The sequence below is a fragment of the Chiloscyllium punctatum genome, chromosome 8 (genome assembly GCF_047496795.1).
Source record: "Chiloscyllium punctatum isolate Juve2018m chromosome 8, sChiPun1.3, whole genome shotgun sequence".
Classification (NCBI taxonomy): domain Eukaryota; kingdom Metazoa; phylum Chordata; class Chondrichthyes; order Orectolobiformes; family Hemiscylliidae; genus Chiloscyllium; species Chiloscyllium punctatum.
Window position 1 is genome coordinate 15,476,491 of NC_092746.1, and position 18,320 is coordinate 15,494,810.

Genomic DNA, 18,320 nt, shown 5'->3' on the forward strand with positions numbered 1-18,320 from the left:
GGGTTGCACCTAAACAGAACCAAGTATAAGTTGCATGTAATGCATTTTGCTAATCTGACTAGAGAGGGTGGAAATTAATTTGACAGGAATTAGAAGTAGTATTAGAAGGAAATATCTCTAACATCTGATGTTAGAGGCTGTTATTAAATATGCTGTAGTTGGGCCATGTAGAAAGATTCAAGTTAATCAGGCACATTCAACATGGTGAAAGGGAAATTGGTTAATCAAATTATTCACGTTCTTTGTGGAAGTGATGTGCTTGGACAAAGGGGAACAAGTACAATACTTACATCTGCTGAAGACTTTTGAGGACATGCCACACTAAAGGTTATTGTGAAACTAAAAGATTGTGGTTTGGGGTAAGGTATTTTTGACAGAAAGGAAGATTAGGAAGCTTCAAGGAGATACAGGTAGGTTATGTACACAGACAAAGATCTGGCAAATGGAGCATAATGTGTGAAGTTGTCCATTTTGGCAGAAAGAACAAAAAAGGCATTATATTTAATTTGATTTGATTTATTGTTGTCGTATGTACTTAAATACAGTGACAAGTGTTTTGCGTGCAGGCGGATCATAATACAAAGACATAAAGATCATAGGGTATTTAGGCATACAAGGTTATTGCTGCACAGGAGGTGCACAAAAGCTTAGATTTGAAATTAGTGAGGTCCATTCAGCTGTCTGATAGCAGCAGGGAAGAAGCTATTCTTGAACCTGTTGGTACATGTGTTTAAGCTATTGTATCTTTTGCCTGACAAAAGAGGTTGGAACAGAGTATTACTGGGATGGGAGGGGTCTTTGATGATTTTGGCAACCTTTCTGCATCAATGAGAAGTATAGATGGGAGTCCATGGTTGGGAGGTTGGCTTGAGTGAGAGTCTGGGCTATGTACTCAATTTTCTGTAGTTTCTTACAGTCCTGGGCAGAGCAGTTGCCATACCAAACCATTTTTGCCCCTGGATAGAATGCTTTCTGAGCTGTAGTTGATAAGTAGGAGTCTGACGTTGGTATCTTTATTATTCAGATGTTCCAATGATGAGTGCAGGGCTAGGGAAATGGTGTCTGCTGTGGCAAATTACAAAGAATTGATTAAGGCTGGGAGGCTAAAGTTGATGTGAGCTATGTTGTTGAGGCATGCTGGGTGTGTTTTCTTTGGCACTGGGATGATGAAGGTCTTTTTGAAGCAGGTAGGGAGTTCAGATTGGAGCAAGGAGAAGTTAAAGATGTCAGCTGGTCTGCACAATTACCATTTAAATGGTAAAATATTACAAAGCTGTGAGATGTAGAGGGATGTGGATGTTCAAATACGTAAATTCGAGCAGGTATAGCAATTAATTAGGACAGCTCTTCATCAGGAATGTGATGAAGAGCTTATGCTCAAAAACTCCTTCTCGGATGCTGCCTGACCAGCTGTGCTTTTCTAGTGCCACACTTTTTGACTCTGAAAATGTAGGTGGATGGGTTAGTAAGTTTTCAGATGATGCAAAGCTTGGTGGAGTTGTGGATAGTATAGACGGTTGTCAAAGGATGCAGCGGGATATAGATCAGTTGCAGATATGGGTGGAGAAATTGCACATAGAGTTTAAACCAGGTAAGGGTGAGGCGCTGTACTTTGGGAGATCAAATGTTAAGAAAAAGTGTACAGTTAATGGCAGCACCCTGGACAGATTTGATGTACAAAGGAATCATGGGGTTCAAGTCCATAGCTCCCTGAAAGTGGCCACACAAGTAGATAGGGTGCTTGTCGGGGAATTCAGTACAAGAGTCAGGAAGTGATGTTGCAGCTCTACAAGACTTTGGGTAGGCCACACTTCGTTCTGGTATTGCACTCAGTTCTGGTTGCCACATTAGAGGAAGGCTTTGGAGGGGGTGCAGAAGATGTTTACAGGGATACTGCCTGGATGAGAGTATGAGCTGCAAGGAGATGCTAGAAAAACTCGGGTTATTTTCTGTTGAGTGACGGAGGCTGAGGGGCAACGTGATAGAAGTCTATATAATAGAGATGCATAGGTATGGTTGACAGTCAGAGTCATTCTCCCAGAGTTGAAATGTCTAATACTAAGGAGCATGCAATTAAGGTGAGAGAGGCAAAGTTCAAAGGAGATGTGAGGGGCACTTTTTTTTAACACAGAGAGTGGTAGCAATCTCGAACTTGCTGCCAGGGTGGTGGTGGAGGCAAGTAAAATAAAGGCAATTAATAGGTTGTACACAAGCGGATGAATATACAAAGAATAGAGGGATATGGACCAAGAACAAGCTGAAGGGATTAGATTAATTTGGCGTCATGCTCAGCACAACGTTGTGTACTGAAGAGCCCATTCACGTGCTGAACTATTCTGTATTTTTTGACGTTCTAATGAGTTGGATGCAGCTCAAAGAAGATTTACTAAGACTAATAGTAGCCATCTCATGAGCAGGTTGGACAGGTATTCACTAAAAATTCGAGAGTAATGCAATTTGACAGGATTATACACGATTATACAAGAATGTGGAAAGAATATGTGAGAATCTGGAACTATAAAAGTAAAGTGTAATCCATTTAAGACTATGATGGGGGAGAATGCTTTTCTCGTAGAAGGATCTTCAGAATAGTGATCCAGTGTCAGTGTTTGAATCAAAATGTGAAATGGGACTTAATGGGGAACTATGTCAGTTGATTGGTTCAAAATATTGCACAATCAACCGGTAAAAGCACCTGAGTTTAACTTATTCCCTTAAATATGGCAAAATGTTTAAAGTGGGAAGTTATGGATATTTTAGTGGACCCATGACACCATTGTAGTTTTGGTAATCTGCAATCAGGTTTACTTGGTGTCATGGACCTCTCTTATTTAAGATGGACTCCACAATTCAGTACTGAAGCTCTACTGCATTGTTAGCGATTTTGTACTTCAAACAGTAGTACAGTCAGATAAGCAGGGAATTCTCCAAAGACTCAGCCTGCCATTCCTCCCTGAACTAACAAATAAAAGGCAAATTATATGGTCGTTAACCGTCACTTTGTTGGTGGGGTAATGCTGTGGGTGCTGAAAATTATTGCCAGTCAAGTTTGCTTATATAGTCTTCTGCCGTTCAAAATGATTTACGTGGAGCAGTTTGAATCATCCGTGATGCAACATGCTAACTATATTTAAAGTAGAGATTGGTTATCAATGACGTGAAGGGCTATGGGATAATGTAGATAAAAGGCTTGAATTGTTTGATCAGCCATGATCATATTAAATGATGGAGCATGCTCGTATTGCTGGCCTACCCATTTCCTATGCTACTTTATGCAAGCATTATAAAACATTTATAATGTGGAACTTTAATTACCTTTATGTAGACTGCGATGATAGTAGTGTCAAAGGGAAGAGAGGGGTAAGTGTTAGTTCAGGAAGTGTTTCCAATCCAAAGAAAAGTGAGGTACTGCTACCTCTGATTTTCAGGAATGGGATGGGCCAAGTCCATCAGGTGTTAGGAGGACAATGAGAGAACAGTGAGCATTGTATCTTAAAACTTAGGTTGGTTATGGAAAGGGATAAATAACAACCCAGAGTGAAAATAAATAAGTGGATGACAGCTAATGTCAGTGGATAATGGGAAAGGTAGGGCAAACAAATACACAGCTTCTTTGATAATGAACAGCTTGAGATTAAGGTAAAGAATAAAACATGTTCATGATATATGACTGATGGCTATTTCTAAAGCAGTCTGAATATAGAAGATTCAGAGAAAAGTGAAAAAGCAAACTAAATAAGGTGGGAGACAGCATGAGAAGAGACGCTCAGCTAACATAAAATCTTCTGCAGATCTGTAAATAGTAAGAGAATGGTGAAAGAAGGTGGAGACAGTAAGGATTGCAGGTACTGGAAGCCAGAGTCATTGGATATGGAGCTTTAGAAGCACAGCAGGTCAGACAGCGTTGGAGGAGTAGGAAAGTAGACATTTTGAGCCGGGCCCCTTCATCAGGAGTATGGACAATTAGGGACCAAAAAGGAAATTGACAAATGGAGCGCAAATTTGCATATGTCAAAGAAGGAAATGTTTTATGGATCATTATGAAAGTGGAGGTAATTTTGGCATTTGAAGGGTTTAAATTTGTTACAGAGGTATTATTAGCCGGGCTGACTATATTTAAAGTTGTTAAAATGCCAAGAGTAGATGAGATACACCGAAGGATGTAGAAGGAATTGAGAGTAGAAGTTGCAGAAATAGAAATTGGCTGAGAGCATGGGCCATTATTTTTGCAATTCTTCTCATTCTCAGATTTTGTGTCATAAAACTAGAAATTTGCAAATGTTGACACTCTTCTCCAAAAATAAGTTGTAAAGATAAGCCCTCAGTTACAATCGAGTCAGTTTTGCATTTGCTGCTCTTGGACCTTCTAGAAACAATTATTCAGAATGTAATTGTCACTTAGATAATTTAAAGGTTAATTAAAGACAGCCAGCATTGATTTGTTAGAGGTGCATCATGTTTCACTAACTGCTTGAATTCTTTGAAGAGCTAACAGAAAGGTTTGATGGAGGTAGTGCTATTGATATAGTGTTAATGGACTTTCAAGAGGCATATAATACAGTGGTGCACAATGGATTTATGAACAAAGTTATCACTCATGGAATGAAAGGGGGAGCTGCAATGTGGATATGAAGCTGGCTGAGTGACAGAAAACAGTACATATAATTTGAACCAAACAAAGTTTAGTGGAGTTCCCCAGGGATTGGTAATGGGAGCCTCAGTCTTTTCATGTTAAGGGCACACAGAGCTTGGGGTGCAGGGCACAATTTCAAAATTTGCAGATGACGTGAAACTTGGAAGTGCAGTATTGTGAACTCGAAGAAAGTAGAAAAGAAATTCATCAGCAGGGTACTGGAATTGAAAGTGATAATGTGCTTGTTCATCCAGTCAACTATCAATTTGATGTTACTATGTTATGTTTTATTTTTAACTTTCTGTACATGTATAGAAATGCTGTCTTGACCCAGTATGTTTTGGTCAGAAATGTAATTGGTGTGGCAATAATACTTTAGAAAATATACCTGTAAACAAGGGCATTTCTTGCCCGTATTTACATTAGCAATTAGAAAACAAGTGAGAGCTGAATGAATATTTTCTCTTTTATAGACCTCAGAACTTGGGGTCACAGAGCATGTTGAAGGCGATCATTGTAAATTTGCATTGTGGGTTGGACGGACTCCGACATCAGACAACAAAATTGTTTTAAAGGTAATTGTGGCTTTTTTAAAAAGAATTTGAGAACTTACAAATAAATTAACAACGGGTCATTTCTGACCTAGTTCCATTCATGGACTGCTCAGTTGTGCGAATTTGAGATCCAGCACAAATCTGTTCCTTTCTTCATGAAAAACTAATAAAGTGGATCAAAATTAAGACCCATGTAGCAAGTGAAAGAGCCTTAAAATAAAACTATTTTTATCCTATTTCATTTCCTACTCTTGCTATGGTAAGTACCTGACTTCAGCTGCCTCAGTGGCATGATGGAAATAAACTACCCACCTGAATAAACCTATGTGTCTAACTTAGTCCCTTTATTCCATGGCATTTCACCAATTCATAAAATCGGCTCTGGATCAAGACATTGGTTGAGATTATTGACCTAAACAATAGGACAGTAACACCGTAGATTGTATAAATGAAATAATAATTAATTAAATAAAGCAACGTGCTATCTGTTGATTGTTTATTCTATTTTAGTTCTAGTAATCTTTGTGAACAATGTGTATATGATTGTAAAATTTAAACTTTAAAAGCTAAATAAACCTATTTGCAAACAAAATTTTTACAATTCCATAACATACACTGTGCAAAGGAAATGCTGTTTCTTAGTTATTTTCTGTTTTGCAATGATATTTTTGTGTTGAAGGCATCCAGCATTGAAAATAAACAAGATTGGATCAAGCATATACGAGAGGTTATACAAGAAAGGACCATTCATCTGAAAGGTGCCCTGAAAGAGGCAATCCACTTACCCAAACCTACATCTCACAAACATAAAGGGAGAAGGTGAGTGCTGACGTATTGCTGCATCACTCAACAATGTGGTATTTGATTTGCATGTTGTGCTCCTGAAAAAGGTAACTTAAATTTTTGTTGCATTGAGTTACAAGAAAATCCTTTAGAAAAATAAGGAAGCATGTAATCTTTCAGATATCCTTTAGCACCATTTCAACCAACTTTCCTGTGCAACTGTCCAAATTAGTTACATGCATATCGAGCAATGAAAATCAAACCAAATTTACAATAAAAATAAAAATTGCAGAAGAAACTCAGCAGGTCTGACAGCACCTATGGCGAGAATACACAATGTTTTGAGGTCAGTAACTCTTCTTCAGAACGCCTGCAGTTTTTAATTTTTTGTCCGTATTTACAACAGCCCATTTACTCTTCAAGACAGAGGACCCTATTTGCCTCCTTTGTTTCATTAACATGTTTTGTGCATCTGCAATACGTCTGAGCTAGCTAACTTCATGGATGAGGGAACGACAGAGGAGAAAATAAATTGCTGAAAATTTGTTTTAAGTTTCAAAGTAGACAGCTCAAAGATGTACATGCTGTCTGTACTTGTGTAAAAGCTAAACTCATGTAAACACGACCCTGGTTCTTTAGGGATCAAAGCCAAGAAATTTCAAAATTAAAATTTTATCCTAGAGATGACAATTTGATTTCATTGTAAATTATAAGCAATTTTTTATTGTTCATAGGAATTGGACATAAGTAGCTATGTTAGCATTTATTCTCTTCAATGGCTGTAATCTGTGTGGTGCAGATATATCCATAGTGTTGTTGGGAAGTTAAAGGACTTTAACCTGGCAACAGTGGAGTAATGTGATAAAGTATCAAGATTAGAGTGGTGCTGGAAAAGTATAGCAAGTCAGGCAGCATCCGAGTATCAGGAAAATTGACATTTCAGGCAAAAATCCTTCATCAAGATTCCTGCTGATCGAAATGTCGATTTTCCTGTTCCTCGGATGCTACCTGACCTTCTGCGCTTTATAGCACCACTCTAATCTTGACTCTAATCTCCAGCATCTGCAATACCCACTTCTGCCTAGTTGATATAGTACCAAGTCAGGATGGTGTGTGGTTTGGAGTTGAACTTTGTGGTTCTGAACGTGTGTGTCAGCTGCACGTATCCTGCTGAGGAGGTAGAGAAAAAAGGTGCGGAAGATGCTTTTGTAGAAGCCTTGGTGAGTTAGTGTAGTGCATCTTGTAGATGCAACATGCCATTGTCACTGTGCATCTGTGGTGAAGCGAGTGGATGGGTTGCCAGTCAACTGGGCTGCTTTATCCTGAGCTTCTTGACTATTGTTAGAACTGCCCCCCATCCAGGCAAATGGGGACTATTCCATCACACTACTGATTTGTGAATTGCAGTTAATGGACAGGTATTTAATGAGGATGAGTTCAAGTAAGTTCTCCATCTGGTTAGCTCCCTCACACAACCCAATTTAACAGCTACATCCTTCAGGATTTGGCCATCTTGGTCAGCCTTGATGCTACTAAGCAACTGTTGGTGATGGATATTGAAGTCCATCATACAGCATACATTCTGCTCCCGTTCTCATTCGGTGTTTATGCCTAATGATCCATCCAGTTTAACTAATTTCTTTAGACTTTGCAGCTTATTAGGCCCTTTTCGAGGACTGACCAGAGTCATATTGTTGTCATACAGCACGGAAACAGGCCTTTTGGTCAACTCATGCATTCCAACCAGGTTTCCTAAACTGAACTAATCTCATTTTCTTGCATTTGGCTTGTATCCTTGTAAACCTTTCCAGTCTGTGTACCCATCTAGATGCCTTTTAAATGTTGTAAGTGTATCAGCCTCCACTACTTCCTCGGGCAGCCCAGTCCATACATGCAACACCTCTGCATGAAAAGGTTACCCCTCAGATCCTTTTTAAATCTTTCCCCTTTCACTTTAAACCTATGCCCTCTAGTTTTGGACTGTCCCACCCCAGGAAAAGCACCTTGGCTAGTCACTCTTACCGTGCCCTTCGTGATTTTATAAACCTATAGAAGGTCATTCATCAGCCTCCGATACTCCAGGGAAAAAAAGCCCCAGCCTAATCAGCCTCTCCCGATAACTCAAACCCTCCAATCCCGGCAACATCCTTGTAAGGCTTTTCTGCACCCTCTCAAGTTTAACAGCATCCTTCCTAGAGATGGGTGACGAGAATTCTATGCAGCATTCTAAAAGTGGTCTCACAAATGTCCTGTGCAACTGCAACATGACATCCTAACTCCTATACTCAAAGTTCTAACTAATGAAAGCAAGCGTGCCAAACACCTACTTTACCACCCTGTCTCCCAGCGACTCCACTTTCAAGGAACTATGCATCTCCACCACTCTGTCTCTTGTTCAGAAGCATTCTGTAGGGCTCAACCGCTAATTCTTTCATTCCTGCCCTGGTTTGCCTTGCCAAAGTGCAACACCTTGTATTTATCTAAATTAAACTCCTATCTCCTCAACCAACTGGCCCATCTGATCAATTGAATGATTAGAAATGCAATCACCTTGTTAGCCTCTGTCAATTGAGGCAAATAATATGAGCAGAATACAGTGTTGTATATCCAACTGATTCTTGCATTCACATCCTGTTCCACTTAAAGACTGCTGACATTGTTTGAAAAGCAAAACTCTGGAAAATTAACCAACCAGTTGGTATGCTTTATGTAAAGCCTCTGACCATGATTTGCCAAATATACACAACTAACTTGGAACCAGAACTTGTTTCTTTAGGAAGAATGACAATGTGTTTGCATTCAAGTTCACGTTTTCACAATGATCAACCTATTTTCATTACAAACCAGTAAAACATTTGTTAACACTCTTCAATTGTACTAGCAGTGTCCTGTGGAGGCCCTAGCTTGGTGTTGGGTCCAACAGATAAGTCATATGTCTAAATTTTGCCTGCAACATTTTGGACAGTAATGTTAGTCATTTGCTGCTACTATTTAATTTTTGAAAACATAATGGCCAGTTTGTTGTTGATGCATGAATTTAATGTTAAACTATCTTAACTATCATAATTCTTTTCACTATGTTTTCTCATTCGATAGAGTTGTTTTGTGCTGCATATAGGTCTATATTGTGCCTATAGGGCTGCAATGTCTGAGGTTGGTTTCTCATTGCACCAGTTGTGCTACATGGCCTTTATGTACTGGTGACTTCGAATAAGCTAAATTTGCATTCAGAGTCCAAATTTTCTTTCAAATGCTGGAATTATACCCACCTCTACCATTTCCTCTTGCTAGCTTGTTCCATATACACAGCACCCTCAGTGTGAAAAGGTTGCCCCTCAGGTCTCTTATAAATCTTTCCCCTCTTACCTTAAACCTATGGCCTCAAGTTTGGACTCCCCTACCCTGAGGAAAAAACCTTGGTAATTCACCTTATCTATGACCTTGTGATTTTATAAAATTCTAGACCTCAATATCCTATGCTCAAGGAAAAAAGGCTCAGCCTATCCAGCCTCTCCTTATTAGTCAAACTTTCTAGTCTCGGAAACATCCATGAAAACGTTGTTTGTGCCCTTTTCAATTTAATAACATTCTCCCTATATCACAGCGACCAGAATTTTATGCAGCTCTCCAAATGTGGCCTTACCCATTGTCTTGTACAGCGATACCATGATGTCCAACTCCTGTACTCAATGCTCTGAACGATGAAGGCAAGCTTGAAACATTTTGTTCGCCACCCTGTCCACATGTGATGCCACTTCCAAGAAACTCTGTACCTGGATCCCTAAGTCTTTCTGTTCGATAACGCTCCCCAGGCCCCATTGACTGTATAAGACCTGCCCTGGTTTGTCTTAACAAAATGCAACACCTCACATTTATCTGAATTAAACTCAATCAGCCATTCCACTGCTGTAGGTCTGGAGTCAGATGTAGGTTAGACCAGGTATAGAGCTGACAGGTTTTCTTCCCCAAGGGACATCAGTGAACAAGATTGGTTTTACAACAGTGTTTACATGGTCACTGTTCAACAAGTTTTTAATTCCAGAGGTTTATTCAATTTAAATTTCGCCACCTGCCATGCTAGGATTTGAACCCATTGTCTCCATAATCCAGAGGAACTTCGATTATCCAAACATGATAGGTGGGTACTAATTTGTTCAGATAATTGATTATTCGGTTAATTGATTCAGTGCCTCTCCTCTGGGGACTCGGAGTTTCTGTTAAGTCTATACCCCATTCAGGAGACTAGGCAGCAGCACAGTGCGCATGAGCATCTCTTCTCCACCCTCCACCACGCCCCCCAGCCCCATCCAACACCGCCCCCGCCCGCTCCCCCAACCCCGTCCAACACTGCTCCCGATCCATGTCCACCCTCGCTCTCCAACTTCCCCCCCCTCCAACCCCCGTTCGCCACCCCCCCCCCCCCCCCCCCCCCCCCAACTCTGTCCTACAGAGCTTCGATGAAGAGTCCTCTAGACTCAAAATGTTAGCTTGCTCTGTCCATGGCTGCTGCCTGATCTCTGATTTCCAGCATTTTGTTTTCAGTACAGATTCCAGCTTCTGCAATAATTTGCTCTCAGAAATGTATGCTCACTCGAGCTGTGTTTCAGTCAGAATGTGATCTCTCCTTCCTGATTATGGAAAGCTTATTGATCGTGCACTTTCAACAGATCCTCTCATAATTAGAACTGAGTTAAGTTGAGATAACTCTCACTAGTTGACCTTTAATAGCCTACTGAGGCCATATTCAGGCTTGAGGTTATTGACTGATAACTGATCCTCAGTCAGCTACTTTATTAACCTTTTAACTAGACTAGCCTAGTCTACATGAGACTACTAAACTTTAATATAGTTGTAGAAAGCTAATGAGGAATCCTGCCGCTGTTTTATGCCAGAAGAATTGATATGGCCAGAGTGCTATTTGCATCTTTTATTAATTCATGAGATGTTGGAGTCCAGCTGTTAGACGGCAGCATTTACTTGTATCCTTTATTGCCCAGGGAAGATGGTGCTGAGCCGCCGCCTTGTGCTGCTCTCATAGTGTTGTTAGGGCATTCCAGATTTTTGACCCATCAACAATGAAGGAACAATATATTTGTTCTAAATCAAGAAGTTGTGTGACTTGGAAGGAATTTGATTGTGGTGGTGTTTCCATGTATCTGCTACCCTCTTTTTCTTAGTGATAACTGTGAGATTGGAAGGTGCTGTTGATGGAGCCTTGAATTTCAGAAATGAATCTTTACAAATGGCTTATACTACTGACCTGTCACATAATGAATGGAGGTAGTGACTTTGTGAGGAGGTGAACATAGTGCCAATCAATGGGTTATTTTGTCCTGGATGTTGTCAAAGCTGCACGCATCCAGATAAGAGGAGAGTATTATATCACATTTCTGACATATTGCTTTGTCGATGGTGAACATGATTTAGAAGGACAGAATATGAACAGCTTTCCACAGAACTCACAAGCTCTAATCTGCTTCTGTAGCCATTTAAGCTTCTGATCAGTGTTAACAGCAAGGCAGTTAAGGGCTGGGGGTTTATCAATGTCCATGCTGTTGAACATCAATGGGAGATGTTTAGATTCTCTCTCGACGAACATGTCATTGCCTGACACTATGTGGCCTGATTGTTATTTGCCACTTATCACCTAAAATTTTTGAATGTTATCCAGGTCTTATTTCACACAGACACTAACTTGTTCAGCATCTAGAAGTTGCAAATATGACTCAAGTTCTCATAAAATTTTCTCCAACCTTTTACTTTTTTTGGCTACTTAACCCTTTGGTATGTTTTAGTGATTATCATTCCATCAGGTTTGGACATGTCAAATGTTGGAGCTGCTAAAACCTATCAATTGCTTCTCATTTTACAGCTACCTATTCTAATTTTTCAGTATTAATTATTTGTTCTGCACATTTAACACCATAAAATAGTTTTACATCGATATTGAAAAATGGCAACAGGTCATGCAACCCTCTGATTATATATTTTTATTTATTATTCACATGAGCAACAGTTTGAATTCCATACAGCAACCATGTCTCTACATTTTTGTATTTTCCTCTCATACAACTTCTTATTTATTTATTCTTAATATTTAAGTTGATACCTGCTTAAATTACTTAATCTTGTGAATATTTTGGTATCAATCTTCTATGTTAAAATGTTTGTTACTCTCTGTCCTAGACCTCTTGGATTTAATTTCTTGTCCTGGACCCCTCAACCTTCTGAAAACTCTGTTTCTCTGCAGATATATTTGCTTTTATTTTTTCCAAGAGTGGTGGTGAACTATGAACGTTAGGTATTTATGTGCTGTGTGAATGATGTTGAATTATTAACATCTCAAATTTAAATAAATGTTCAGAGTTTAATAAAAAATGTATTTTAGTTTTTTTTTAACTTTTGTGAATTATCAGAATGTGCTATTCAATAACAAATTTTGTTTTTTATTGACATCTTTAATACTTTGAAAGTTATGGTGTCATGGCAATGTCGCTGGGCTAGTAATCTAAAACCACAGGCTAATGTTTTAGGGACAGATGATGAAATGTGAATTCAACAAAAATCTGGATTGTAAAAGTCAATCTCATCCTTCAAGGAAGGAAATCTGTCATTCTTACCCAGTCAGGCCTACATGTGACCACTAACCGCCCTCTGAACAGTTAGGAATGTGCAATAAGTGTAGCCTAGCCAGTGACTTCACATCTCGTGAATGATTAAAAGTAGGTATTCCAATGCACTTAAAAGAATTAAATAAAAAGGAATATACAACATGCAATTATTTAATTGAGGATACACGTGTAGATAAGAATGAAGAGGAGGCTGAGGATATATCTGTAGAATTCCAGAGGTAACTGTGCAGGGATAAGAAGAAAACCCACTTCTGAAGATATGGTGGGAGAGATATGGTTGGAAATATGTAGCACTTTCATGCTTTCAAATGACCTCTAAGTACTTTGCTGTCAACCTATTGGGTCGGATTTTCTGAAGAGTAACAATCTCATGCAGATTACTGCTGCAGCCCTTCTTTCTTACAAAAGGAGAGAGCTCCACATATCTAACAGGAGATTCCAATCAGGGCTCCTTCAGAATAAGGGAACCATACATCCATTCTGACGTTTTATTGTAATGCAGAACAATCGGGGCGAGGCACATGGTCTTTTTTCACAGTAATCAGCTGCCCTATTCTGACATTTAAACGTCCAGAATCACAGATGGCCATTTTGGTAGCTGCTGTCAAACCTTAAATACATAAGGTGATTGTGAGGCCAGGAGGTAGGCTAACAATGGATAAGGGGCTGATAATCAGGTGCCAGCTAACTAGGGGTAGCATGCTACAGAATATGTTGCCAGTGGGTAAAAGGTGGGATAATTCAGGGGAGTGGGGTTGGATCTGGAGCAGGAGAAAGGGATTGGCTGCCTAGGGATTAAAGTAACGGAAGTGTCGGGTCCACAACAGTAGAGAAGAAGGTGACTGGGTCCATACTAGGGAAAGTGGATTGGGTCGAGCGTCTGAAGAGACATTGGTACCATGGGGTGAAGGGTGTCAGATTCAGAGTGAGGGAAACTGTCTCAAGTTAGGAGCAGGTGAATTGAGGTTAGTTCCCAGGGAGTGGGCGAGGTTGGTTCTGGAGCAGAAGGGCTGGGTGGATGGTGAGGTCAGAAAAGTGGAAGGGAAGTTGGCTTGGGGTGGGAGGGGTGGGTAAAAGGGGTGTTGAGACAGAAACTGGGAAAGAGGATTGGCGTTGAGGGAGTGATAGAGGGTCAAGTCCAGAATAGGTGAGAAGGGTATAGTTGGGTCCAAAATGTTTCATAACAATGGTCAGGTCCACAGCAGGTAAATGTGGGGTTAGGTTCAATGGCAGAGGAAGAAGGGGAGGAAAGGATGTTGTGTCCTGGGTCAGGATCAAGGGGTTTAAATGATCTGCTGGAGATGTAGTTGGGTGGTGAGTGAGGTTAGTATGAAGGTCAGCCAGGAGTTCGACTGTGTACTTAATATTTTAACTTTTCCTGACTAACTATTAATTTTATCAGAATTCTCTGAATTCACTGATTTAAATTCGAGGGTTCCAAGCATGGGGGAAATCACCCAGTTTCATCTTCAATTTCCTCAGTAATTCTTTCGGAGTATACTACAATGGGAATTCTACATGATCCCCACACACAACTCTCATCTGAAGTAGCGACTACCTGGCCATTGGAAAATCCAGACAATTGTTTCTAAAAAGTAATTTGTACTGATCTGCCGAGAGACAAATAACTTTCAAAAATGTAAATTAAAGCTTCCAGTTAATAGGTGAAAGCATTAACACAAGGTTTCACGTAATAATGATTTAACTGTAACAAGCAAAAAGTAACTTTGACTAAGCATTATTTCTTGGGCAACTTGTACCTGAGCTACGTTATGGAACTGAAGCTGGAACTGATGAAGTTAGATCATTCGGGAGGTGGAGGGGGTTATTGAGAGGAGTTACAGGGAGGCAGTCACACCTCAGGTACAAGAAGAAGGTAGATGGGTTACTGTCAGAGATGGAAAGGGAACTGGCAGGCAGTGCAGGGATGCCCTGTTCCCCTCAACAAGTATACTGTTTTGGATACTGTTGGGGAGGGGTGGGGGGAAAACAACTTACCAGGAGTTGGCAGTGGGGCATAGGACTCTGGTATAGAGTCTGTCCCTGTTGCTCAGAAAGGAAGGGGGAAGAGAAGCAGAGTATTAGTCATTCGGGACGCCATAGTTAGGGGACACAGGAGGTTCTGTGGGAACGAGAGAGACTCTTGGTTGGAATGTTGCCTCCTGGATGCCAGGGTTAATGATGTCTCTGATCATGTTTTCGGGATCCATGAAAGGGAGGGGGTAGCAGCCCCAAGTCATGGTCCACATAGGTACTAACGACATAGGTAGGAAGAGAGTTGGGGATTTAAGGCAGAAATTCAGGGAGCTAGGGTGGAAGGTTGGAGCTAGAACAAATAGAGTTGGTATCTCTGGTTTGTTGCCTGTGCCACATGCTAGCTGGGCAAGGAATAGGGAGAGAGAGGAGTTGAACACACGGCTATAAGGATAGTGCAAGAAGGAGTGTTTTGGATACCTGGATAAGACAAAAGACAATAGGTGCAGGAGTAGGCCATTCTGCCTTTCGAGCCTGCACCACCATTCAAGAGGATCATGGCTGATCATCCTTAATCAGTATCCTGTTCCTGCCTTATCTCCATAACCCTTGATTCCACAATCCTTGAGAGCTCTATCCAACTCTTTCTTAAATGAATCCAGAGACTGGGCCTCCACTGCCCTCTGGGGCAGAGCATTCCACACAGCCACCACTCTCTGGGTGAAGAAGTTTCTCCTCATCTCTGTCCTAAATGGTCTACCCCGCATTTTTAAGCTGTGTCCTCTGGTTCGGCACTCACCCATCAGCGGAAACATGTTTCCTGCCTCCAGAGTGTCCAATCCTTTAATAATCTTATATGTCTCAATCATATCCCCTCTCAGTCTTCTAAACTCGAGGGTATACAAGCCCAGTCGCTCCAGTCTTTCAGTGTAAGGTAATCCCACCATTCCAGGAATTGACCTCGTGAATCTACGCTGCACTCCCTCAATAGCCAGAATGTCTTTCCTCAAATTTGGAGACCATAGCTGTACTCCAGGTGTGGTCTCACCAGGGCCCTGTACAGCTGCAGAAGAACCTCTTTGCTTCTATATTCAATCCCTCTTGTTGTGAAGGCCAGCCAGCTATTAGCCTTTTTTTAATTGGGGCTCTTGGGTAGGTGGAACCTCTACAAACAGGATGGTCTTCATCTGAACCAGAGGGGAACTAGTATTCAAGGGGGGACATTTGCTAATGCTTTTTGGGGTGGTTTAAACTAATTCAGCAGGGGAATGGGAACTTAAATTGTAGTTCGAGTATAGAGGAGATTGAGAGTAGTGAGGTCAGAAATAGGTTTTAAGGTTGCAAGAGGGCACTGGCAAGCAGGAAGTTGTTTTGAAGTGTATCCAATTCAATGCCAGGAGCATCCAGAATAAGGTGGGTGAACTTGCAGCATGGGTTGGTACCTGGGATTGCGATATTGTGGCAATTTCGGAGACACCGAGCATGGACAGGAATAGTTGTTGCAGGTTCTGAGATTTAGATGTTTCATTAAGAATAGAGAAGATGGTAAAAGGAGGGAGGGTGTGGCATTGTTAGTTAAGGACAGTATTATGGTGGCAGAAAGGACACTTGAGGACTCCTCCACTGAGGTAGTATGGCATGAGGTTAGAAACAGAAAAGGAGAGGTCACCATGTTGGGAGTTTTCTATAGGCCTCCAAATAGTTCCAGAGATGTAAAGAAAAAGAAAGCAAAGGTGATTCTCGATAGGAGTGAGAGTGACTGAGTAGTTGCTATGGGGTCTTTAACTTTCCAGATATTGACTGGAAATGCTATAGTTTGAGTACTTTAGATAGGTCAGTTTTTGTCCAATGTGTGCAGGAGGGTCTCCTGACAGGCCAACAAGGAGAGAGGCCGTATTGGATTTGGTACTGGATAATGAACCCGGCCGAGTGTTAGATTTGGCGGTATGTAAGCATTTTTGTGATAGGGACCACAGTTTGGTTATGTTTACTTCAGCGATAGAAAGGGATAGGTATATACTGCAGGGCAAGAATTATAGCTGGGGGAAAGTAATTATGGTACGGTTAGGCAAGATTTAGAATACATAGGATGGGGAGGGAAACTGCAGGGGACGGGCACAATTGAAATGTAGTGCTTATTCAAGGGTCGGTTACTGCATGTCTTTGATAAGTATGTACCTGTCAGGCAGGGAGGAAGTGGTTGAGTGAGGGAGCCGTGGTTTACTAAAATAAGTTGAAGCTCTTGTCAAAAGGAAGAAGAAGGCTTATGTTAGGATGAGACATGAAGGCTCAGTTAGGGCATTTGAGAGTTGCAGGTTAGCTAGGAAAGACCTAAAGAGAGAACTGAGAAATCATTGGCGGATAGGATCAAGGAAAACCCTTAGGCTTTCTCTTGGTCTATCAGGAATAAGAGAATGACAAGAGTAAGATTAGGGCCAATCAAGGATAGTTATGGGAAGTTGTGCATGGAGTCAGAGGAGATAGGGGAAGCACTAAATGAATATTTTTCATCAGTGTTCACACTGGAAAAAGACAATGTTGTTGAGGAGAATACTGAGAAACAGGCTACTAGAGTAGATGGGATTGAGGTTCACAAGGAGGAGGTGTTAGCAATTCTGTGAAAGTAGATAAGTCCCATGGGTCAGATGGGATTTATCCTGGGATTCTCTGGGAAGCCAGGGAGGAGATTGCAGCACCTTTGGCTTTGATCCTAATGTCATCATTGCCTACAGGAGTAGTGCCAGAAGACTGGAGGATAGTAAATGTGTTCCCTTGTTCAACAAGGGGAGTAGAGACAACCCTGGTAATTATAGACCAGTGAGCCTTACTTCGGTTGTGGGTAAAGTGTTGGAAAAGGTTGTAAGAGAGATGATTTATAGCCATCAAGAAAGGAATAGGTTGATTCGGAATAGTTAGCACGGTTTTGTGAAGGGTAGGTCATGCCTCACAACCTTATTGAGTTCTTTGAGAAGGTGACCAAACAGGTGGATGAGGGTAAAGCAGTTGATGTGGTGTATATGGATTTCAGTGAAGCATTTAATAAGGTTCCCCACAGTAGGCTATTGCACAAAATACGGAGGCATGGGATTGAGGGTGATTTAGCAGTTTTGATCAGGAATTGGCTAGCTGAAAGAAGACACAGGGTGGTGGTTGATGGGAAATGTTCTTCCTGGAGTTCAGTTACTGATGGGGTACTGCAAGGATCTGTTTTGGATCCACTGCTGTTTGTCAGTTGTATAAGTGATCTGGATAATGGCATAGAAGGATGGATTAGTAAATTTACAGATAACACAATAGAGTTGTAGATAGTGATGAAGATGTTGTAGGTTACAGAGGGACATAGATAAACTGCAAAGCTGGGCTGAGAAGTGGAAGATGGCGTTTAATGCAGAAAAGTGTGAGGTGATTCACTTTGGAAGGCGTAACAGGAATGCAGAGTACTGGAATAATGGGAAGATTCTTGGTAGTGTAGATGAACAGAGAAATCTTGGTGTCCATGTACATACAGATCCCTGAAAGTTGCTATCCACGTTGACAGGGCTGTTAAGAAGGCATATGGTGTGTTAGCTTTTATTACTAGAGGGATTGAATTCTGGTGACACAAGGTCATGCTGCAGCTGTACAAAACTCTGGTGCAGCTGCCATTCTAGTCTCCGCATTATAAGAAGGATGTGGAAGCTATGGAAAGGGTTCAGAGGAGATTTACTAGGATGTTGCCTGGTATGGAGGGAAGGTCTTACGAAG

At 41.0% G+C, this 18,320-nt stretch overlaps 1 protein-coding gene across 5 annotated transcripts in view; it reads left to right on the plus strand.

Annotated features, from left to right (window-relative positions):
* LOC140480385 (triple functional domain protein) overlaps nucleotides 1-18,320 on the plus strand; it is a 588,738-nt gene that overhangs the window by 375,631 nt on the left and 194,787 nt on the right. For all 5 annotated transcript variants that reach the window (XM_072575178.1, XM_072575177.1, XM_072575174.1 and 2 more), the window contains exons 31-32: nucleotides 5,107-5,208; nucleotides 5,867-6,006. In XM_072575178.1, coding sequence (XP_072431279.1) covers nucleotides 5,107-5,208; nucleotides 5,867-6,006 — 242 coding nt within the window. The remainder of the gene's footprint in view (nucleotides 1-5,106; nucleotides 5,209-5,866; nucleotides 6,007-18,320) is intronic.